This window comes from Lynx canadensis, chromosome X (genome assembly GCF_007474595.2).
Source record: "Lynx canadensis isolate LIC74 chromosome X, mLynCan4.pri.v2, whole genome shotgun sequence".
Taxonomy (NCBI): Eukaryota; Metazoa; Chordata; class Mammalia; order Carnivora; family Felidae; genus Lynx; species Lynx canadensis.
In genome coordinates this window covers 120,637,659-120,659,080 of record NC_044321.2, presented here as the reverse complement: position 1 = coordinate 120,659,080, position 21,422 = coordinate 120,637,659, and the positions used below count along the sequence as shown (strand labels likewise).

The window sequence follows — 21,422 nt, the reverse complement described above, 5'->3', positions numbered from 1 at the left end:
CTGCCGGCAACCTGCTTCCCAGGCGGAGTCCCTGCGCTCCGGAGCTGGAGCCGGCCGAGGCGGGGCGGTGGACAGGACAGCCCGGTCCTCAGGTCGGGCGCTACTTCACACCCCACCTACCCTAGGGCGCCGTGACACTTTGGGAACATTCTCTGGCTTCCTGCTGGGCCTCTGGTAGCCTTCGCGAAGGAGGCCCTCCCCATTCCCATGGGTGCCCTGTTCCCTGCCCGCTCTCAGTGGGGTTCCCGCTTTTCCTGTGGCTCATTGACCCCTTAGGCAGGCGCCCCCCTCTCCCTGAATGTGGTGTCGCTGGGGATCCCGGATGATGGAGTCAGGGGCATGAGCTGAAGGCAACTGGCGGCTCCCACCAGAGGTGCTGGGACGGTGTCGAAGCCCGGGAACCCGCCCACCGAGGACCCCAGCCCTGACACAGTGTGGTCTCCCCTCCAGCTCCTCAGCGCCCGGCCATCCGTGCCTTCCTCCCTGCGTCCACCAGCATGTGCCACGTGCCCACGTGGGAGGCACAGGGACCCATCTGCCCTGGCCCTGCCCTCAGGGGTCCTCCTCCGGTGGGGCCCACACAAGCCCCCAGCTCTAACAGGCCGGTGACAGAGGGACCTCCAGGTCAGGAAGAGTCGGTTGCCCAGCAAGGGGTGGGTGGGCGAGCTTCCAGGGCGGTGCAGGACCCGGCCGGGGTGAGGTCTGCGGCAGGATAGGCCGGGGGCCTCTTTGGCCACAGAGGGGTCGGGGGTGGGGAGAGGCAGGGAGGCCCTGGGCGGCCGAGGGTCCTCACGGAAGCCGTGGGCGTTTGTGTGAGATCCTCGCAGAGGCCGACGGGCACTTTTGCTCTTCGGAAACATCACTCCGGCCGCTCCCAGGAGGGAGCGGAGGGGGCCGGTGTGGAGCGGGGAGGCCAGCTGGGGACTGTCGGACAGAAAGAAGCAGTGGGGGCTCGGCAGTGACCGTGGTGAGGCCCAGACGGGAGACGCTTGGTCCTGCTGTCCCTGGGCCAGGAACGAATTGGTAGGGGTAGGGCGGGGTGGCCGTAGGTGGGGGCGGGTGGGCCAAGGGAGGCGGTGAGGGGACGGAAGAGAGGAAGGCCCGGGGCGGGGGGGGGGGGGTGCCGGATGGCCCTTTTTCCTCGGGCAGAAGTCACAGCCGCGGGGCCGAGGGGAGGACCAAGAAGGGAGGCACTGAGTAAACTCTCACAGGGACAGGCACAGGCTGGGGCTTTTTCTAAAAAGACGTATTTCTATTTTATTTCCAGATGTGATTCTCCAGCAAGCAAATAAATATAGTGGGGGAGGCGGGGGAGAGAGGTAAGGATTACGATAAATTAGAAAGAAGCCGGGGTAGGGGAAGGAAGGGCGGGTGGTGGGAGAGGTGGCAGGGAGCCCCCTGGTGGGCACGACCCCCTTCCGCGCCCTGCCGGCCCCGCCTCGGCCGCTGGCTCCATCCGGGCAGCGCTGCTCCTCTCCAGGCCGCTGGGCCTCAGGTGACCCGCTCACAGGTCCGTCACTTTGTTCTCCACCAGGGCTGCTACCTGCTGCAGGCGGCAGGCCAGCTGCATCTTCTGGCCCACGGGATCCTCCTCCAGGGCACCGATGATCTGCCAGGGCGGAAGAGGGTGCCCTGCCTGAGGCCTCCGTGCGCCGCCCGTTACCCAGGGCCGTGCCAGCCTGGCGGGGGGCGGGGGGGTCCAGCAGGAGCTGCCCAGGCCTCCCCGAGGAATCTGGACAGAAGCCACGCTCCTTCCCCAACCTGGGCCCTCCCTCCGCCCCCTGCCCAGACGGGCCCAGACGGGCCCAGACACCTGCTTCCACCGGCAGGGAGGATCCCCGGGGCCTGGCTCTGGGCTCTGGGGCCGTGCCCCTCCCCCCGCCTCGAGCGCCCCTCCCCCCACTGGAGCGCCGCAGGCCTCACCTGGTCGTAATACCTGTGGATGTGGTTGTAGAGCTCTTGCAGAGCTTCCAGGCAGTGGGGGGCTGATGTGTAGTTCTGGGGGCAGCACGTGGAGGGGTGAGCCCCGGCCTGGACCTTAAACCCCAAACCTCCCCCCTCCACCCCGCCCCCACCGGAACATGGAGGAGTGCGCCCCCTGGGCTGCGCCTCACCCCGGAGAGCTCGGCCAGAGCCGAGTTCATCTCCTGATAGCTGGCCGGGGAGCTCTGGCGGATGTCGGAGTAGTATCTGGCAGGGGAGACACGGTTAGGCGCGGGCAGCCCCCACCCCCCAGTCCCCCCCCCCCCCCGTGGCCCGACACCTACCTCTCCACCATCTGCTTGTAGCGAGGGATCTCCCGGGCATACAGCAGTTTGTTCACTGGGGAGTCCTGCTCCGGGTAGGGGTGGGCCTGAGCGGGGAGGCGGGGGAGCTCCGGCCCTGTCACCCTGAATGCATCACCGGTGCCCTCCCCCCACCCCCGGGCCTCCCGGCCCGTTAGGCGCCACCACCCCAACCCCACCCCCAGGCCCGCTCAGGGCTGGGTACTGAGCCTCCGTGGCGTGTGCCCTGAGCCTTTCCTCGTCACCCCTCTGGAAGCTACCAGGGCCGGCTCTGCCTTTACCCGGCCCACTTTATGCTCCGAGATAGTGCAGGAGTCGATGAAGGTTTGGGCGATGACCGCCAGGATGGCGTCCACGTTGTCTGACACGCGCACGTCAAAGATGAGCTGTGGGTTCTTCAGGGCGTTCACCCAGAATCGCAACAGCAGGCTGGGGACACGGGTCGGCCACAGGCATCGTCAGCCCGGGCCTCGGACCTGAGTTCCGCAGGGAGCTGTCTTACGAGTCCGTGTCGGGGGCGGCCAGAAATCCAGGGTGCGTGACACCACACGGAGGTTCGCGTCCTGGCCCTGTGGCCCCCACCCCGGGCAATGTCCTTACCCCTCTGGGACTCCATGTCTCGACCGCACGGGGGCGGGGACAGTAGGCGAGGCACCTGTTAGTCTTCCAGATGTGCAAGGTCTCCGGGTCCTCAATGCCATGCTTCTCTGCCAGCTCGTCCAGGAAGTCGAACAGGTACTTGACGGCTATGGGCACGGGCCTGTTCACGCTGAGGATGGCCTGGAACGTGTCGTCCACAAACTTCTGCAGCGTGCCCTAGAAGGCATGGGAGGGGCCGTGCGGGAGGCCGGGGCGGGCTCCGTCAGTGGGCGGGGCCCCTCTACCTCTCGGGACCACGCCCTCTCCACTGCCCAGTCAGGGCCCCCCTCCGGGAACCTTCCCAGCCTTGTGGCTCCTCCCTCCAGCTCCGCAGCTACACCGACCTTCATGGAGAGCAGGCGGGTGAGGTAGATTTCTGGAATTGCCTTCGCGCGCGCCCGCTCCCGTTCTCGCTCCCTCAGGCTGCCGCGCCGGGCCTTAGCCCCTTCCGGCTCTTCGGTGGCTTTCACCAGGTGCCAGAGGTGGACCCCGCCCTCCTCGCCATCCTCCAGCATGGGGGTGTCTGAGGGCGCAGAAGCCCGGCCTCAGTCCTGTGCCCCTGCCTGCTCTCCCACACCACCGGCCGGGGATGCCCAGCCTGGGAAAAGAGAGGCAGAGAGGGTGGCAGCCGAGGGGCTCGCTCAGCCCAACACCCCGTGGCCCCAGAGCTCCCCAACCGGGACGAGCTGGCGCCCTCGTCTGCCCCAGGCCCTCGGCCCAGCCTAGAGCGTTCGCTTGCCCACTGGCGCGGTGTGGGGGACACCCAGGCAAGGCAGACGGCAAGCCCAGGGCTCCTGCCTGCCCACTTCAGCTCTGGGGCGCAGATGGGCGCATGGGGGCCGCAGGACTCACTCTCCCCCAAGGGGCAGCTCTGGGCCAGGCTCTGGGAGACGGCGCCTCCCTTGTGCAGCTGGGGGATGAGCCTCACTGTGGCTCCGTCTGGGACCTGGTGGGGCGATGAGCAGACGCTGGGCTCCCTCGCTGGCTGATCCAGAGATGGGGGCCTGCCTCCCCCCAGCGCCTGCCCGCCGGTTACCTTGTAGTGCTGTAGGGTGTTGAGTCTCTTCCAGTGGTTCTGGGTCACCGAGGTCAGGTCCTCATCTGACAGGGTCAGATGACCAGCGAGACCCGAGCGCCACTCTGGGGGCACGTGGGGAGGCCGATTAGCCTGCAGCCTGTCCCCCAAGCCTGCCATTTGAAGCAAGGCCCGGCTGAGCATCTACAGGTGGGACCAGGCCCATGTGGGGACGGGGGGGGGGGGGGTGGGCTCTCTCACCGAGGTCTAGGGCGTGCACTGAGGGCCTTTGGGAGAAGGGGGTGCCCTTGTAGACTTGGTCCAACACCTTCTCTTTGACCTGGGTGATGGTGTCTGTGTCGAGCACCCGGGCAGGCACGCGCTGTGCCGCACCGCTCCCCGCGGCCCCGCCGGCCCTGGGGCCCACCAACACCATCAGCGTCAGGGGCCGGAAGTCCACATCCTCCCGAAGCAGGCGGCTGTCGTTCAGGGTCCGTTTTGCCTTGCCGGTCACGGCGTCCACGGGGCCCTTGTCCACCTGGTACTGGATGGCCCGGAGGAGCATGTACAGCGGCTCACCGGCCACCTCCTGCAAGCATCGGGACAGGCCCGTGTCAGCTCCGAGGGGAGACGCCTCCGCCCCACGCCTTCCCCCTTTCCAAGCCCTCGTAGCCCGAGGCCCCGGGGAGAATTGGGGCCAGGTCCGCGAGGCCACACGCGGCAGCCCGCGCGTGAAGCGAGGGGACGAGGTGTCACCTGGGGCGCCCCTCACCTTCAGGAAGGCGTAGAGACAGATGGACAGCCAGTTGGTAAGCAGTTTCTCTACCATGGTCTCTGTCCTGGGGGGAGCAGGCCCCAGGTCAGAGGGGGTGGTGCTGCGGGGCCACCCCGTCCCCGGGCCGAGGTGGGCAAAGGGGGGAAGCCAGGGCTCTGCCGCCCGTCGGTCCCCTTTGCCCGGGCCCCCGGGAAGGATGCCCATCTACCTCCCTACCGGTGCCTCCTGTCCTGGCCTGCCTCCTGGGGGTTCCCGGCCCTGCCCGGCCCCAGGACGGGGCAGGCGGGCAGCTCAGCGGGGAGTCCCCCACCCCTGCTCCCGGGCCCCGTGGTCGGGCCAGAGCCAACCTGCGCAGCATGAGCTTGGGGTTCTTGTGCACGTAATGGGCGGCCAGGTCACTTAGCAGAGTCCTCATGATGTCAGTCAGGTACTCAAGCTTGCCGTGCAGCGCCAGAGACAGCAGAGAAGCCACGTGGCAGCGGTCCCGCTGGGAGAAGCCGGGCTGCTCCTCCAGGGTGTGGATGAGCTGTGGGGGGGGGGCACTTAGGGGAGCCCCGTGTATTCTCCCACCTTTGTGCCCCCACCCGCTGCCCGGCCCCGCCGCACCCCCGCCCCCGGGCGCCCTGCCCAGCCGCGTAGTCCTCACCGTGAGGAGGAAGAGCTTGCTGTTGAGCAGGTTGGAGAGCTGCGTCAGGCCCTGGCGCACGGGGGCGCGGCGGCCCTCTTCGCCGGGCCCCTCGGGTGCGGGCTGCGGTGGGCAGCCGCCGCGCCCCGGGAAGAAGACTCGCTCGGCATACGTGTGGTAGTCCAGGAAGGGGATCCCGCTGGCCTCCAGGTCGCTGCTGAGGTCGGTCATCTCGGTCATCAGGTCTGCGGGCCGGGAGTCACCCAGGTGTGGGCTCGGGCCCAGCTGGGCCCTCCGCCCACCGCCCCCTCCCCGCGGCCCCCACCCCACCTGTGAACTCCTTGCGGCACTGGTCACCCACGCCAGTCTCCAGGTTCTCCAGCTGCACCAGAACCTTCTGATAGTCCCGCAGGGCCTGCTTGCTCTTGTGCCTGCAGCCCGGGGACCAGGTGTCAGCCGCGGGCCCGAGCCTGGGGGGGCCGAGGTCACCGGGCCAGGGTGGCCAGCTGCCTGGAGGCCTGGCGCGGGGGGGCGGGGGGGCGCCTCTGCACCAGTGAAGGGGCAAGCCCGCGCAGGGGTCGCGGGGCGCTCTCACCTGTACATGAGGGTGAGGAGGAGTACAGCGGCGATGAGAACCGCCGCGCCCATGCCCAGGCCCACCTGGGCCTCCACGGGGAAGGCGGACAGAGGGGGCTCCGTCTCGTACTGGACGGGGCCCAGGGCCAGGCGCACGTTGCCCATCTGAACCTGGGGGGACGGGGCTCCTGAGTGCGGGCCTTCAGGGCTCCGCGCGCCCAGCCGCCAAGGCACCCAGAGCCCCGCCTCACCACGAACTGCGGCAGGCTACTGGAGCCGTTGGCCGGCTGGGGGGCCCGCGACGGCGGCTCGCAGTAGAGGTGGGTGAGCGTGAGGGTCTTCACCAGGCACTCGCCGTCACCGATGTGCACGCGCACCTCCTCCTTGCTGATCCCCAGGTTGAGGCCCTGGCCCTGGGAGACACACGGGGGGGGGGGGGGGAGGGGGCTCGAGCCAGGACGGCCAGCCTAGGCGCGCGCTTCCCGCACAGAGCCGGCCGGCGGAAGCCCTCACCTCCACGTCCAGGACGTTGCCCGGCTTGAGGCGGTAGGGGCGGGAGGGCTCCTCGCGGCTGAGGGGGGCCAGGCGGGGGTTGGGCTGGTACAGGAAGTCCTGGCCCCCGCTGGCGCTGGCGAAGTCTACGTGCACGTTGTCTAGGGTGAAAAAGACCCGCTGCGGGTGCGCCCCATCTGGCACGGCAGGGCTCTGGCACAGGAGGAGGCTGGACGAGTTGACGGAACAGACGGTGGAGCACTAGGAGGCAGCCGGGGGCAGGACCAGGTGGGGTGAGCTGGGGCTCCCTCGCTCGCTCCCTGGGGGCCAGGTGGACCCCGGGCCCCCGTCCCCCCTCCGCGGGCACGACCGGCCCCGCCGCCGGCCCGTGGGGCGCTCACCTGCAGCAGGCCTCCCTCGAGCTGGATACAAGCCTGGGGGGCTGCAGCGGGGGCCCCGCAGCTCCTCGTCGGGGTTGAGGCCGGGGGCCGGGCCCCTGCGACCTGCATCTCCGCCGGGGCCTCCAGCCACACGGACAGCAGGGGCTGCCGCACCGCGTCCAGGCCCGTGCCCCTGGCTCGGATCAGCCGCCCGCCCCTGTGCCGGGGCGGCAGTCAGCAGGGGCGGGGCGCGGGCGGGAGGCCCCGCCCCCGCCCCGCCTCCCCGGCCAGGTGCGGCGGCGACCCCGGGCGGACTGGGTCCTCACCCCCGGAAGCTGACGCTGGGCTCTGCCGCCACGAGCTGGGGGTTGGCGGTGTAGTGGAACGGGCTGGTGGGCAGCGTGCGCTGGGCGTGGCCAAACACCACTCGAACCACAGCGTCTCCTGGGCTGGCCTGGGACGTGGTGTGGCACACAATGGCCTCGGGACACACCGGCTCCCGGCTGCAGGGTGGGGAGGGGTCTGGCATCTTGCGCTCTAGCCTGGGCCTGGCCACCCCACCAGAGACCCAACGTCGCCTCCCTCAGTGAGGGCACAGGGTACTAGGGATGGGCACAGTGGCCATTTCTGTTGCACTTTGATGGGGGCTTTTAGGGAGCCCTGAGTCCACTGCCCCCAGTACATGAGGGGACAGTGAGGCCTGCAGGGAATGCCCCGAGCTGACAGCCGCCGGCTTGGGGCCAGGAGGAGAGACACTCACATAGGACAGGGTTGTCCACCCACAAAGACGCTGACGTTGCCTCCTGTCTGCAGGTGCTGCCCGTGGATGGTGAGCTGGGTACCCCCTGCCTGGGGGCCCCACTGGGGGCTCAGGCTCAGCAGGACGGGGTCCTGGGGGACAGAGCAGCCTGGGGCAGCCATGGCAGCCTGGCCTGGCGCTCGCTCACCTCGGCTCTGGTCCCCGAGGCACTCGTGCTTCGTCACCCGGGCCACCGCCCACCACACCCTCCTTCCGGAACCCCTGTGTCAGGGCTTCTGCAGCCCCGCGGCTCTCCTTCTAGCTGCCCTGCCCTCGGAGGGGGCTCTTCTCTCCTCGCTGCGTCTCTGCCCCTCGGGACGGCCTCCTCTGCCACGGCTTACACCTCCCAGCCCCCCACCCCCACCCCAGCTCTAAACCCTGAGATCCAATCACCACCTTCGGGCGCCGCAGAACTCCCGATACTAACCGGGCCCTGCCTCCCTCCGCTCCCGCCCTGGGCTTCCTGGCTTCAGAATTAGCCCCAGTGGATGGCGGGGGCTCAAGCTAGTGTCTGGAGGCGACCCCGCTCTCCCTCACTCCCGAGCTGTGCCGGCAGGAAGCTCCAGTCCCTCACTGCCCTCCTCCCCGCACCGGGACAGATGCCACCACTGTCCTCGGCTCAGGGGCCTGAACGAACAGTCAGATCCGCGGCTTCGCTCCTGGACGAGTGGCGGCCCTTCGTGCGACCTCCTAGGCCAACTTTGAAAGCCTCACCTAGATGTCCATGCCCTCCTGCCCCTCCCTCCTACTGTCGCTCTGTGCGGGGACCGCCCAGGCGTGGGCACTGACCTGGTAGGTGAAATGCTGGGTTGAGACGCCTGGTGGCCGATTCTTAATGGCCACTTGGACTGGCCCTGTGGTGCCGTTGGGGGCAGGGGATGTCACGCACACAATCCTGGGGAATGGAGACCCGGTGGCTGGTCGGGCCCTCCCTCAGCAGGAGCCGTGGGCCACTCACCGGCCACTGCCCGGGACCTGCGCCCTCTCGCTGCCAGCTCCCCTCTCCTCCCCTCCCCTGGCTCATCTTCCTTTGGCGCATCTGGCCCGGGCCCACGTTCCTTGGCTCCAGGCCTCCCCTCTCTGGGCAGCCGCTCTCTGAGGGCCTCCCCTGGAGGGCATCCCTCCCCCGCCCCCCCGGGCAGCTAGGATGCCTCACCGGGCAGAGGTGCGGTAGAGGGAGGGCTCAGGGCTGCAGGGCCGGCCAGCCACATTCACGGCGTCTCGCACCTCAGCAAAGTCCCGGCCCAGGTTGGAGCCCCGGATGGTGAGGGCCAAGCCGCCCTCGGGGGGCCCGGTCAGGGGCTCGATCTGCAGCAGGGAAGGGTGACGATGGAGTGTTCGGATCCCACATCCGACCTGCAGTAGGGGTGCCCAGCCAGCTGACCGGCCCGAGGCAGGACAGAGCCGCTAGGGCTCTGCTGAGCGCAGCTGAGCGCAGGCTGGTCTGACCTGGGTGGGGTCAGGAGAGTGGAGAGCGTGGCAGGGCGGATGGGGAGGGGGTGGAAGGGTGGGCCGTGGGATGGGGGGCGCCAGAGGGGCTGGGGGCTCACTGCGTCGATGCTGGGCGTGGGACACAGCGGCTCCACGGCCCCGGGGGGGCATAGAGGACCGTAGCGACAGGCGGGCTGCCCGTGGCTGCACCACAGACAGCCCAGGCTTCCGTTGGCCGCCTGGCAGCGGCTGCAGTCGGGGTGGCCCACGGCACAGTCGTACAGGGTCACTAGGGAAGGCCAGGCGGTGCACTGAGGCGCATCCCGTCTGCCACACGCCTTGTGCCACCCGCCCTGCCGTCCCCAAGCTCACCATGAAGAGCGTGGGCATTGTCCAGCCGTTGCCCCTTGCCCCGGGTGATATAGATGGGCACCGGGAGCTCCTGCTGGGCCGTGGAGGGGTAGAACTGTGGGTGGAGGGTGGGGTCAGGCTGGGCGCGACTCAGGATGCCCCTGGCCGCCGTCTCCTCCAGGACCCTCCTCCCAGAATGGGTGCCTCGCTTCCGTGCCCACGTCTCCCGGCAGACTGCGAGCCTGGGGCAGAGGCCGTGGGTGCCATGTTCCCGCTGCACGCCCCGGGCCTACGCAGAGCAGGCCTCGGGATGGCGACAGGACACCGATGGCCCGGAAGGGCCTGCGAGGCAAGGGCCGTGCGGGGCCCCCGAGGGCTACAGAAAGTGTGTGGTGGCAGGTGAGGCTGCGGGGCGGCCACACACCTGCTGGGCCTGGCAGTAGATGAGGCCCGCGTCCCCGGCCGTCTCTTCCAGAGAGGCCGGCAGCCTTCGAAGTTCTCCGGGCAGCTCCAGCCAGCAGTGGTACGAGGCGGGCAGGCTCTGGGAGTGGACGTCGTCAGGACCCTGGACACGGTCAGCCCCCCCCCCCCACCATCCCCATCCCCCACTCACTCCGAAATGCTGAAGGTTCCGCACGCGCAGGGCCAAACGGCTCTCCCAACCGACAGGCACCAGGAGGGGACCCGCTGGGCCCTCCACCCGGGGACAGGCCCCTGGGCCACGCACCTGGACATCCGTCTGCGGAAAGGAGACCCTTTAGCCCTTCGGAAGTTGAGGGGCCCGGGCAGGGCATAGCGTGGGTCGGGGGCTGGGCCCACCCACCTCCTGGGCACTGTAGACGGTCACCTCCCCCTCTGGGCAGTGCTCCCCGTACACACAGCGGCTGCTCCGTGGGCACCAGTGGCACCGCCAGAGGCTGCCCACACAAGCGCGGCACCTGGAGGGGCGGGGGGGGGGGCGGTGGCTGCTCAGGCTGGGCTCCGTCGGGGGCTGCCACCCCTGCCCAGCAGCCAGGCCCAGCACTCACGGGGCGGCCGCCTCCAAGGCCTGGACAGCGCTGCAGTCGTAGAAGGAGAAGTTGGTGGCGGCCACGGCCACGTCTTCAAACATCAAAGCCAGGGGCAAGGTGACGTGGTCTGGGAGGGGATGGTGGTAGGTCATGCGGCTCCTGCCCCTGCAGCTCCCGCCCCGGTCCCCAACCTCCCCGCCCCAGGGGCCCCTCACCTGTGCCTGGAGGGTTAAGAGGCAGCTGATCTTGGGGAGGAGTGATGCAGGCTACGTGGGGCCCTTCCACGTGAGCCAAACTGTCGTAGTCCCCAAAGGCGCAATGGAAGTATTCATCCATGGCCAGGGTGGGCAGCCGAGGGACAGACAAGGTGACCTGGGACACACGCAAGGAAAACAGAGCAGGCAGGGGCTTCTCGGTGTGTGTATGTGGGGGGGGGGTGTCTCAGCAAAGGAGATGCTGCTAGGGCAGAGCAGGGGTGAGGGCGGAGCGGGGTGGGAGCAGAGACAGCAGGACAGGAGGCCGGGGAGGCCTGGGGGCAGCCCCCCACCCCCACCACCGCAGGCAGCTAGTGGCGGGCATCTTACCACGCCCTGCTCCTGGCGCGGGCGGTGGGCCGGCAGCAAGGTCTGCACATGCGGGCAGTGGCTGTCCTCGTAGCTCCACAGCCACTGGTTGGCCTGGGCTGCTCGGTCGCATTGGCCCTTGCGGGTACACCTGTGGGACAGGGGCCCGTTGGCCCGCCACGTGGGTCTCAGGGGGAGTGAAAGGGACTACGCTCAAGAGGAAGGGGCCGAGGGGGCGCCTGGGTGTCTCAGTCACTTGAGTGTCCGACTTCGGCTCAGGTCATGATCTCGCGTTTCATGGGTTCGAGCCCTGCGTCGGGCCCTGTGCCGACAGCTCGGAGCCTGGAGCCTGCTTCAGGTTCTGGCTCTCCCTCGCTCTCTGCCCCTGCCCTGCTCGTTCTCCGTCTGTCTCCCTCCCTCCCTCTCTCTCTCTCTCTCTCTCCCAAAAATAAATGAAACATTAAAAAATATATATATAAACGTTAAAAAAAAAAGAGGAAGGGGCCAAGCAGACAGGGCTTCCCGGTCAGTGTGCAGGCTTTGGGGGCCACTGCCGCACGGGGAAGGCTTGCCACCGGAGGAGGCCTGGCTGGGGGCGGGGTTGGCAAAGGAGGAAGAAGCAGGCTGGGCCTCCAGGGGCAGGGTGGAGGCAGTGCCCCTGGGGCGCCCTCGGGCACACACCGCCTGTCGGCCGCGCTCACCTGCCCTGGAGGACGCACCAGCCGCACAGCGGGTCCCGGGCCTGGAGGCAGCTGGCACAGTCAGGGAACTGGGGGCACGCTGCCACGGGCACCCGGTCCACCTGCGGGGGCGGCAAGGGCCAGGGGCGGTGGGTGCGGGGATTCGGGGTGCGTGTGCCCTCCCTGCCCCGGGACAAGCCTCACCCGCTGGGCAGTCAGGACGTAGAGGTGGCTGCCCCTGCCGTCCACCAGCAGGTCTGGGCTGATAGCTGAGCCCAGAAGCCCCACTTGCTGGGAGTGGTACACCTGGCCTCGGGAGCCGTTGACAAAGACCTGGAGGGACGACAAGGCCTGCTCCCGAGATGGCCACGGGCCAGCCACCCAGGGCACGTGCTCTCCTCTCGGTTGGGGCTCCCGGGAGGCACCCTTTCCCGTAGAGCCGGCTCTCCTTCCTGCCAGACCTGGGAGGCCGGGCCATGGGCCGTGCGTGGGAGTGGGGCGGGACGCCCTGTTCTGCCGGCGTCACCTCCCGCTTTGGGCATCACCCGGCCACCCCGGCTAAGGGCCTTGGGAGCCAGGGGCAGGAGGGCAGCTGCAGGGATGTGAGCAGGTCACGAGGAGGCCAGAGTCTGCCTCGCAGAGACCTCCGGGGCCAGGCCGGCTCTGGGGACCGGGCACTGCCCACCCTATCCCCGTGGCAATCCTGCCCGCCTTGACCGCTGGCTCCCGCTACGATCTGGAGCAACGGGGGCTGCCCAGGAGGTTCCTGGGAAGTCATCCTAAGTCACGCACCTAGGCGTCCCAGGAGGCGGCACCCAGCCAGCCATCAGTGTGTGGCGTGGCCTTCCGACCTGCCAGTGGGACGTGGCCCGAGAGGCGCAAGGGACCTGGGGCTTCCCCGAGCAGGGCAGGGGCACCCCCCAGTCAAGCCAGTGAGGCCAGGCCTCGCCGGGCAGTGTGGAGGCCTTTGGCGCTCGGGGCCCAGGGCTCGGGCAGCCCCTCCTCCGTCAGGGCCTCACCTTATGCAGCTGCCCCTGGGTGTCCCCCAGGACAGCTATCGTGTGCCCATCTGCCTGGAGGCCTGTCACGGCGCTGATGGGCTGCCGGAGCTGCAGCAGCGGCCTGGCCTCCAGGGGCTGGCGGCCAGCAATGGGGCTGGGCGTGTGCTCGTCACCGCAGGGGTATGACTCGGGGGAGTCCTGGGTGGACAGGGAGGGGATCAGATTCCTGGAAGAGGCAGGAAGTGCCTTCCCCCGGGCCCAGAGCTAGTCAAGGCTGGAGGGCGAGGCCAGGGAACCCTGGGGGACCCGGGACAGAGTGGTCAGGCCCCCAGCCCCGTGTCAGGACAAGCTCACACAGCAGAGGGACACAGGCCAAGGGCAGCTAGGAGCCTGCCCCTGCCGGACATCCTCTAAGCAGCCGGTTGTCACCTGACAGCATCCAGCCACCCACAGCCCGGGACTACGTGTGGCGGTCCCTGCCTTGGGCCGAGAGACACCGCGGAGCGACAGGGACGGAGAGGCAGGCCAGGCAAGACGGGGCCGCCTCACGAAGGCGGCACACAAAGCCCGCGGTGACAGGGGCACTCACGGGGGGCAGGGCGACGCAGCGAGACGTGACTCCGTACTCCACGGAGGCCTCCTCCGTGCCGCTGGGGCCCCGGCCACCCGCCGTGTAGCAAAGGCGCCGGGCCCGGTCCATGCTCCCGTCCAGCTCAGCCAAGGGAAAGGCGCACAGGGCCGCCTGCGCCCCGCTGGGGCCTGCGGCAAATGCCCCCAGCAAGGTGGTCGGGGCGAGGAAGGCAGCCTGGATGAGGCCCTGGCCCTGGCAGGTGAGGGGCACCTCCACGTAGGAGTAAAGGTTGGCATCCCCGAGACAGAGCCGGGCCACGTAGGAGCGGTACTCGGCCTGCGCCCGCGCGCCCCGGCGGCGGAAGACGAAGTAGGCGGAGCGGGCGTTGGCAAAGGCCCCCACGTAGCTGTTGTTGTAGTCCGAGAAGTCGCCCACCACCAGGCGGCCCAGGCCCTCGCTGGAGAAGGGCTGCGGCCCGGCCAGCTGGCGCACGGTCAGGGGCGGCACCCCTCCCGACAGCTTGCCCGCCAGGCCTCTGGCCACCAGCAGGAGGTCCCGGCCTGGCGTAGGCACCACCAGGCCCACCGTGGCCACCCCCGGGGCGTTGGCGGCCACGAACTGCCCGTCGCCAGGGTCCTCGGCCTGGTACAGCACCTGGGCCACATCGTCAAGGCGCCGCTTCTCACACACGCCCTGCCGCACCTGCCCGCAGGCCACGAGCTCCCCGGCCCGGCCGCTCACCAGCAGCAGCTGGTTGGCGTTGTCGGTGAGCCGGGCCTGCGGGCAGTCCGCCGGGTCACGGAAGGGCACGCAGTCGGGACTGTCGAACACAGGGCCGGTGACAGCCACGGCCTCCAGCTGCAGCTCGGGGCTGAGCTGGAAGAGGCGGTTCACGGCGCCCACGTAGAGGGTGCCGCGGCCAGGGGCCAGGGCCAAGTGGTTGAAGGTGGTGTTGGGGGCGGAGAAGTGACGGGCCTCGGCCAGGGGCGGCGGCGGCAGGCACAGCAGCAGCACGAGCAGGAGGTGGGGCCCGAGGGGAGGCCGGGGAGCCATCACAGGTACCTGGGGGGAGAGCGCAGCCAAGCGAGGCCTGGTCGGGGCGGGGGGCGGCGGGGGGGGGGGGGAGCACCAGCCTCCACACCCTATGCCCGCACGTGTCAGGGCAGTGAAAGTCACCGACGAAGAGGGGTGGAGAGAGCACCAGAGGAAGAGGAGGATCCAGAAGGGAGACAGACAGGAAGGGAGGCAGAGGACAGAGAGAGAGACAGAGGGAGACAGGGAGAAAAGGGGCAGAGAGAGAGACAGAGGGAGGCACAGACAGAGTATCCACGAGATGGGGAGAGGGTGGGCTGGGGCGCACACACACGTGTGCCCGAGGAAGGAATTTCTCTCGTCTCCTACGGCTTAAGCATCTACATTGTTGAAGGACGGGGCGGGTCCTGAAAAGGCACAAGAACAAAACAGAAGGACTCTGAGCCACGGAGGGGCAGTGAGAGAGGGGAAAGGGCGGGAGAGGAGGGAGGGGCAGGGGAGAAGCGGGAGGTGCTGATGGGGAGACACCAGGGGAGGCAGAGAGGCTGCGGCAGCCAGGCAAGCGGGAAGGGGAGGGAAAGACAAGGAAGAGGACAGGGACGTAGAACAAAGGCTGGTGGCAGTTGTCAGCCTGGGGGCAAGGGGAGCAGGGCCACCATGCAAGGTGGGGGACAGCCACAGCACGAGAGAGAGACGGTGAGGGCGTGGAGAGAAACCTCGCCCTGGGCAGGCAGGGCCAGCTGTAAAGAGGGACCCTCTCCAGGGCGCCTGGGTGGCTCAGCCAGCTGAGCGTCCGACTTCGGCTCAGGTCGCGATCTCGAGGTTCGCGGGTTCGAGCCCCGCGTCGGGCTCCGTGCTGACAGCTCAGAGCCTGGAGCCTGCCTCGGATTCTGAGTCTCCCTCTCTGTCTCTCTGCCCCTTCCCCGCTCACGTGGCAATGGAGGCAGGGCAGAGGAGAGGGCTGGGAGGGGGTCAGAGCGGGGACTGGGGGACACCTGGGAGCCAGCCAGAGTGGGCACTTGGGGAGGCCGTGGGGAAGCACCGAGAGATGACACCGGGTGCAGGGGTAGAGCGGGGGCCCCAGCCCCGGGGTGCTGACGTGCAGGCGTGAGAGAGAGAGAGAGAGAGAGGGAGAGAGAGAGAGAGAGAGAAGGGTGAGCCTGCCTGAGGAGAGGGCACTCGGGGGCGAAGCCAGGCCTGGGCACCCCCACCCCCACCCATGTGGAGCCATTCGGAGCTCACGCTAAAGCTATCTCCCTTGGGCCGGTGGGGGCCCCGAGCCTCCAGAGGAGGCCGCCCCGCGTCCCGGCCCCTGCTCCACAACCTCGGGTCCCCGCGGCTGCCAGGTGACGAGGCGACAGGAAGCGCCGGCTCACCACGCAGAGCTCCCGGGCGCAGAGCCGCAGAGAAGGGGACAGAGTCCAGGTCCTAAGTTGGGCTGGGGTCCTGCGCAGCTGGGCACGGCCCGCTGTCCCTGGGTGCCCTGCGGCTTGGCGGTGGAGACGCCAGCCCGGGCCCCGGCGGGTGTGCCGGCTGGAGGCAGAGCCCCGAGGAAGGCCCCCCGGAGCCCCTTATCTCAGGGACACAGACAGGAAGGTCAGGCCCGGCCTGGGGACAGGGGCGTTTCCTGTGGACCCGGGATCTCGGCGGCCAGGCCCGGGCTGTGTGGGTGAGGGGAACAGACGTGGTGCACGGGAGCCCCGCGCCCGGGCTCCCCTGGACCACTGTGCCTGCCCTGCCTCGTACCCCCGCCCCCCGCCCCTGGCACCACGTCTGTGGACGGGGGACCCAGGCGCTTACCGCCTCGAAGAGGAGCGACAGAGGGGTCTCCCGGGCAGCGTGGCGCCGAGGGAGGCCCATCTCCTCAGTTTGGCCGGCCCAGGGCGGCGGCGACGGACACAAGGCGGCTGTGGGGGGCATTGTCCTGAGTGGGAGGGAGACACTGGAGCCTCGGCCCCGGGGGAGGAGGGAGGCCAGGGGGGCCAAGGGCCCGGCGGCTGGGCTCCACCGCAGCTGGCAGCTTTGTGAATAGTGGCCGGGCCAAGGCAGCCCTGCCTCCACCCCAACAATGTCCCCTCTGTCCGCGGGCCTGGGCCGGGGACTCACTGTCTGGTGCTCTCACCCCCACCCGGGCTGTTCGGGCCGGGGGGCTCCCCGCCACGCCCCACCCCCAGAGAGACACCCCCCGGGACCTGGGGACAAAGAACAGGGTTTCTTCAAGCCAGCAAAATGAGACCCACACGGCCGGCCCCGGCCCACTCCCGCCCCGTGCCGGCCAGCGTGCGCCTCTGTGTCCCGCCCCCCGGGGTCCCTGTGAAGGGCACAGGGTAGGCCACTGGGCCCCCACAGGAAGGTCAGGGCGCCGAGCCCCTGCGATGCCAGCCTCAGCCTTGGTAGCCTTGGTGCCCGGTCGAAGTGCCAGTCCTGGCCCTCAATGCCTGCCTTTGTCCGGGCTGGGGGCCGGGAGATGCTGACAAAGGCAGCCCGTCCAGGAGACCTTGCACCCCCACCCCCACCCCCTTGGCCCAGAATAAGACTGTCCAGAGAGCAAGCGACCTGTGTCCATCCAGCCCCGCCCCGGGGGACTGGGAAAGTCGTGCCAGGTGCAGCATGATGGTAGGGGGCGGTGCCCGTGGGGGGGGGGGGAGTGCTGTGGGGGGGGGGGCTGAGGCAGAGAGGATTCGCACGAGGGGGCGGGGGCATGGCCCCCAGGAACCCAGTACTTAGCCTCAGTCGTGGCAACTGGTTTCCCTCGCCCGGGGAAACACGGGCCCGAGATGGGCCTAGAGGTCCCCTCTGCGTGTGGGGCGCAGGAGGGGGTGGGAAGGGAGTGGCGACCGGCAGCTGGCTCTCCGGCCAACCTCACAGGGCACCGTCTGCACCCCAGGCTGGCAGAGCAGGGGCCCTGGGCTGTGACGGGGGGGGGGGCAGGTGCACACGGGGTGGGGTGCCCACTTTCTCCACGGCGCACCGCAGCAGCAGCTTCGGGGCAAGGTGGTGGCAGCGGGGCTCACTGCCACCCGGTCGGGCCGGTTGGGTGGCGGTGGGGGTGGGGAGCCAGGCGGGCCTCCTCCCTACCCTGCCCCCTGCCCCCCCAGCCCCGCCAGCTTTCCCATTTGGGGGTTAGAAGCCTGGGGTCCCACCTCCCAGCTCCAGGGCGCCCCCCTCAGGGGGTGCCGTGCCCCTAAGGCCTCAGGAGGTGTTGGACCGGGGCGCCTGATGGCCTTTGCCCTCTCCGGCGAGCGGGCCCTGCAGACCCCCGGCTTCTCCCAGACCCAGCACGCCCCAAGGCAGCACCCCACGACCCAGCGTCCCTTGCACCCCGCGTCCTCGCCAGCCCCAGTTCCTACCTACCTGGGTGGGCCGCTGGCAGGGGTTGAAGAGCAGCTGGCAGTGCCCGAAGTGCGTCCCCAGCACAGCCCTGGCCTCCCTCCCACAACGCAATCGCGCCCAACCCCACTTCTCCTGGCGGGGCCTGCCTGGGCCGCCCGGCCCCTCCCCGCCCACCCCTGTGACTGCCGGTGCAGGGCAGGGCGTTGCTGCCCTCTGCTGGCCTCAGTGGGCACCTGGCTGGAGCAGGTGAGAGCGGACAGTGCCCTCCCGTTGGGTGGGCAGGCAGGCATTCCGTAGCGCCTACCGGGTGCCGGTCTTGGGCCTCGCAGTGGCGCCGTTCAGAGACAAAGCCCACTGCCACCTGATCCAAGGGTGTCTGTCCCGGGCCTGGGGGGGGGGCAGAACTACGTGCCCACCGATGAGGCTCCACTGCTGGAACAGCTCATCTCTGGAGGACACCTCGCGTGGGAGGGAGAGGAGGCAAGTCTAGGGGGCTCAGGGCATCAGGGAGAGCTTCACAGAGGAAGTGAGATTGAAGCTGACCTTGAACCACACATTTCTGCTACTTCTGATGTCCTCCTGACCATCATCAGGGCTGCTCTAAGTGTTCTGCGTGTGTGAACTCATTCACCCCTTACCATGACCCCGGAAGGGGTACCCTGATTTTCTACAGTTCACAGGTGGGGAAACTGAGGCATGAGAGGTTAGGAAACTTGCACAAAGTTGCAGGGCTAGTTAATGGCAAGGCTAAGAGTCAACTGTAGGGCCCCTGCACTTAACCAGCAGGCCACGTGGCCCTGAACTATGAACCAAGGCAGGCATTGGGCAGCAGGGGAGATGGGGACTGCCCGATGCCAGGCCTGCAGGTGACATAGGCGCACGTGCCTCCCCCTGCCTGGAGCACAGTTTTCGTCGAACGGGATGCAGAGGTCAGCCAATCAGGGAGAACTTAGACTTACGGCAAAAGTCACCATGACCTTGTAAATAGCTCGGAATTTGGACAAGCGTAAGCTGGTGGCCCTGGGTGGAGAGCGTGGGAGAATGTGGACCGGTGGTGGCTATGGGCACGTGGAGAGGTGGGTATGCTCCAGATGTGCCGGAGGGGGCAGAATCCTGGAGACCTGGTGTTCCATGGGGTGTAGGCAGTGCGGGCAGGAGAATCCGGGGGACCCCTGGGGCCCTTTCTGCGGGAAGGTGGCTCCCTGCAGGGCAGAGGTGCGGGTGGAGGGGTGGGCGGTGCAGGGTAGGACGAGAGGACTGAAGGGCCTATGAGGTGAGAGATGGCCGATGGAGTTGTTGGGGTGTTAGTGTGAGAAGCTCGGCTCAAGGGGACTGGGGCACTGGGATGGATGTGTGTCGCTAGAGGGGACTTGGAAGCAAGACCAGGAGCGTCCAGGCAGGTGAGTGACCCTGAGCCCGGGGGCCCGCGGATGTGGAGCACAGGTGCTCAATATGTTACTGCCTCCCTCTCCGCGCCCTCCCAGGGGGAAGACGAGGTGCCCACAGGGGGCCGGGGAGGGATCTAGGAGCCCCAGGAGGGCCAGGCTGTTGGGGAGGGACAGTGTGTGTGTGTGGGGGGGGGACACAAGGGCAGGGCTCTGAACAGTAAGACTGGAAAGACCGTCCCCCAGCAGCCCCGGAGCCAGCCGGCCCCCCAACCTCCCAACCCTATCCACCCCTCCGCCTCTGCACCTCACACACACGTATGTCCTGACTGACCTCGGGAAAGACATCTTCCATCTCGGCAATGGCAACGTTTTTCCTGCCTTTCCACAGAAGAAAATAAACCTGTAGTCGCACGGCACCGCTTTTTGTAAGTTTATTTATTTTTGAGAGAGACAGAGACCACAACCAGGGGAGGGGCAGAGACAGAGGGGCACAGAGGATCCGAAGCTGGCTCCCTGCACACAGCAGAGAGCCCGACCCGGGGCCCCGAACCCGCCAACCGTGAGATCATGACCTGAGCCGAAGTCGGACGCTCAACCGACTGAGCCACGTCGGCGCCCCGCGCAACACGATTTTGAATAGCTTTGCGCGCATATGGCCCGCAAGGCCATCCGGAGCAGGTGGCGGCCCCGAGCCTGAATTTGGTGGCAACCATGGAGGATGTTTCCAGGTTTTGTGCGCTTGAAATCTCCTAGAAAGGGAGCCGTGTGGCGGGCTTCCTTCTGCCGACGACCCCTTCCCCTCACCACGGCCCTGGGGAGGTGTATTTGTGCCGATCCTTGCCGATGGCACGTTTATCAGCGTCCCCTCGAGGGGTGGGGAGGCGGCCGTCGCTGGTCCGAGCGCCCGGTGGTGCCGTGCCCGGCGTCCTGGCGCTGACTGCTTTCCCAGTGCCAGGCTCTCCAGACGCTGGCAAGAGGCTCGCCGGGTCACAGGCCATGTGCCACCGCCGTAATTTCCTACTCAGGTATCCTTCCGTCCCTCCGGAATGGGTTTGTTTGCATGTACCTTCTCCTTTTCCACATGGGGGGCTGTCCTCCTTGCCCCCGTGTTCAGCCCACCCGGCTCCACTGACTGTCCCAAGCCTATGTGGCCGTGGCTCTCTCTTCTGTCCTTTTGGTTGATTTCTCTACCTCTGTTAAACTTACTAAAGCTTGAAAGCTTCTTTTTCTTCTCTTCCTCCTTTTTCTTCTCCTTCGCTCTCCCCCTCAGTTGGCTGCTCCTTCTTCTCATCATCTTTCAAAATTATCTTGCCTATACTAGACCCTTTAGTTTTCCTTAAAAGTTTAAGAAACAGGGGCGTCTGTGTGGCTCAGTCGGTTGAGCGTCCAACTTCTGCTCAGGTCATGGTCTCACAGTTTGTGGGTTCGAGCCCCGCATCGGGCTCTGGGCTGACGGCTCGGAGCCTGGAGCCCGCTTCGGATTCTGTGTCTCCCTCTCTCTCTGCCCCTGCCCCGCTTGCACTCTGTCTCTCTCAAAAATAAACATTAAAAAAAATTTTTTTTTTTAAGTTTAAGAAACAGTTTGTCAAGTTCCAGGAAAAACTCTGTTGGGATTTTTTTGAAGGGGTAAATAGAGATTTTGTTCCATTTTGAAACCCTTTGGAGACTAGCTACCTCTAAAATTTTGTTTCCCCGTCTATGAACATAGCGTATCTCTATTTAATAAGGTCCTTTAAATACACATTTCCCCAAAGGACATGCGCATCATTTGTTACATGTCTCATACCATGATAAATGCTGTCTTCTTTTTAATTTACCTTCTGATAGCGCTGCTGGTATTACGTCTAGTAATGCTTTTTGGAGTCCTTTTGTGGATTCTGTTTGTTTTCTATTTATACAATCATGTCATCTGCCTAGTGACTACTTTGTTTCTTCTTCTGCAGTCCTTTTTTTTCCCCTCAAAATGTTAATTTGAACTCTAGTTAGTTAACCTATAGTGTCATGTTGGTTTCAGGAGTAGAGCTCAATGATTCATCACTTACATACAATACCCAGTGCTCATCCCAACAAGTGCCCTCGTCAATCCCATCACCCATTTCCCCCTCCCCCACACCCCCTCCCCGCAATCAACCCTCAGTTTGTTCCCTATCGTTGAGTCTCTTATGGTTTGTTTCCCTCTCTCTTTTTTTCCTCCCTTCCCATATGTTCACCTGTTTTGTTTCTTAAATTGCACATATGAGTGAAATCATATGGTATTTGTCTTTCTCTGACTGACTTATTTAGCTTAACATTATACTCTCTAGCTCCATCCATGTCATTGCAAATGGCCAGATTTCATTCTTTCTGGTGGCTGAGTAACATTTCATTTCATTGTCTATATGAACCACATCTTCTTTATCCATTCATCCGTCGATGGACATCTGGGCTCTTTCCATACTTTGGCTATTGTTGATAGTGCTGCTATAAACACGGGGGT

At 66.9% G+C, this 21,422-nt stretch overlaps 1 protein-coding gene across 8 annotated transcripts; it reads right to left on the bottom strand.

Annotated features, from left to right (window-relative positions):
* Positions 1 to 1,231: 1,231 nt before the first annotated feature.
* On the bottom strand, positions 1,232 to 17,657 carry PLXNB3 (plexin B3). Of its 8 annotated transcripts, none has more exons than XM_030304888.1 (36): positions 17,580 to 17,657; positions 16,026 to 16,149; positions 13,212 to 14,255; positions 12,641 to 12,820; positions 11,826 to 11,954; positions 11,643 to 11,743; positions 10,963 to 11,092; positions 10,594 to 10,750; positions 10,397 to 10,505; positions 10,192 to 10,306; positions 9,982 to 10,107; positions 9,793 to 9,909; positions 9,390 to 9,483; positions 9,137 to 9,306; positions 8,743 to 8,894; positions 8,376 to 8,481; positions 7,548 to 7,678; positions 7,114 to 7,290; positions 6,809 to 7,004; positions 6,429 to 6,668; positions 6,167 to 6,328; positions 5,935 to 6,086; positions 5,670 to 5,770; positions 5,361 to 5,584; positions 5,062 to 5,240; positions 4,712 to 4,778; positions 4,201 to 4,528; positions 3,961 to 4,112; positions 3,777 to 3,870; positions 3,269 to 3,447; positions 2,941 to 3,101; positions 2,567 to 2,714; positions 2,268 to 2,353; positions 2,115 to 2,190; positions 1,924 to 1,998; positions 1,232 to 1,609 (listed from the first exon to the last, which is right to left on the bottom strand). In XM_030304888.1, the coding sequence occupies exons 2-36, from the start codon at positions 16,143 to 16,145 to the stop codon at positions 1,505 to 1,507; spliced, it is 5,883 nt and encodes a 1,960-aa protein (XP_030160748.1). In that variant the 5' UTR covers positions 16,146 to 16,149; positions 17,580 to 17,657; the 3' UTR covers positions 1,232 to 1,504. The 8 variants fall into 8 exon arrangements, with proteins under 8 accessions (XP_030160748.1, XP_030160749.1, XP_030160750.1 ...); XM_030304889.1 differs by having other exon boundaries at positions 2,268 to 2,332; XM_030304890.1 differs by having other exon boundaries at positions 3,961 to 4,064.
* Positions 17,658 to 21,422: the final 3,765 nt, after the last annotated feature.

Coding starts and splice junctions, on each gene's coding strand:
- PLXNB3 (XM_030304888.1), bottom strand. CDS start 16,145: ATGCCCCCCACAGCCGCCTTGTGTCCGTCGCCGCCGCCCTGGGCCGGC. Junction 10,108..10,191: donor CCGTCTACAGTGCCCAGGAG/GTGGGTGGGCCC, acceptor TCCTTTCCGCAG/ACGGATGTCCAGGTGCGTGG. Junction 8,482..8,742: donor CTCTACCGCACCTCTGCCCG/GTGAGGCATCCT, acceptor TCCATTCCCCAG/GATTGTGTGCGTGACATCCC.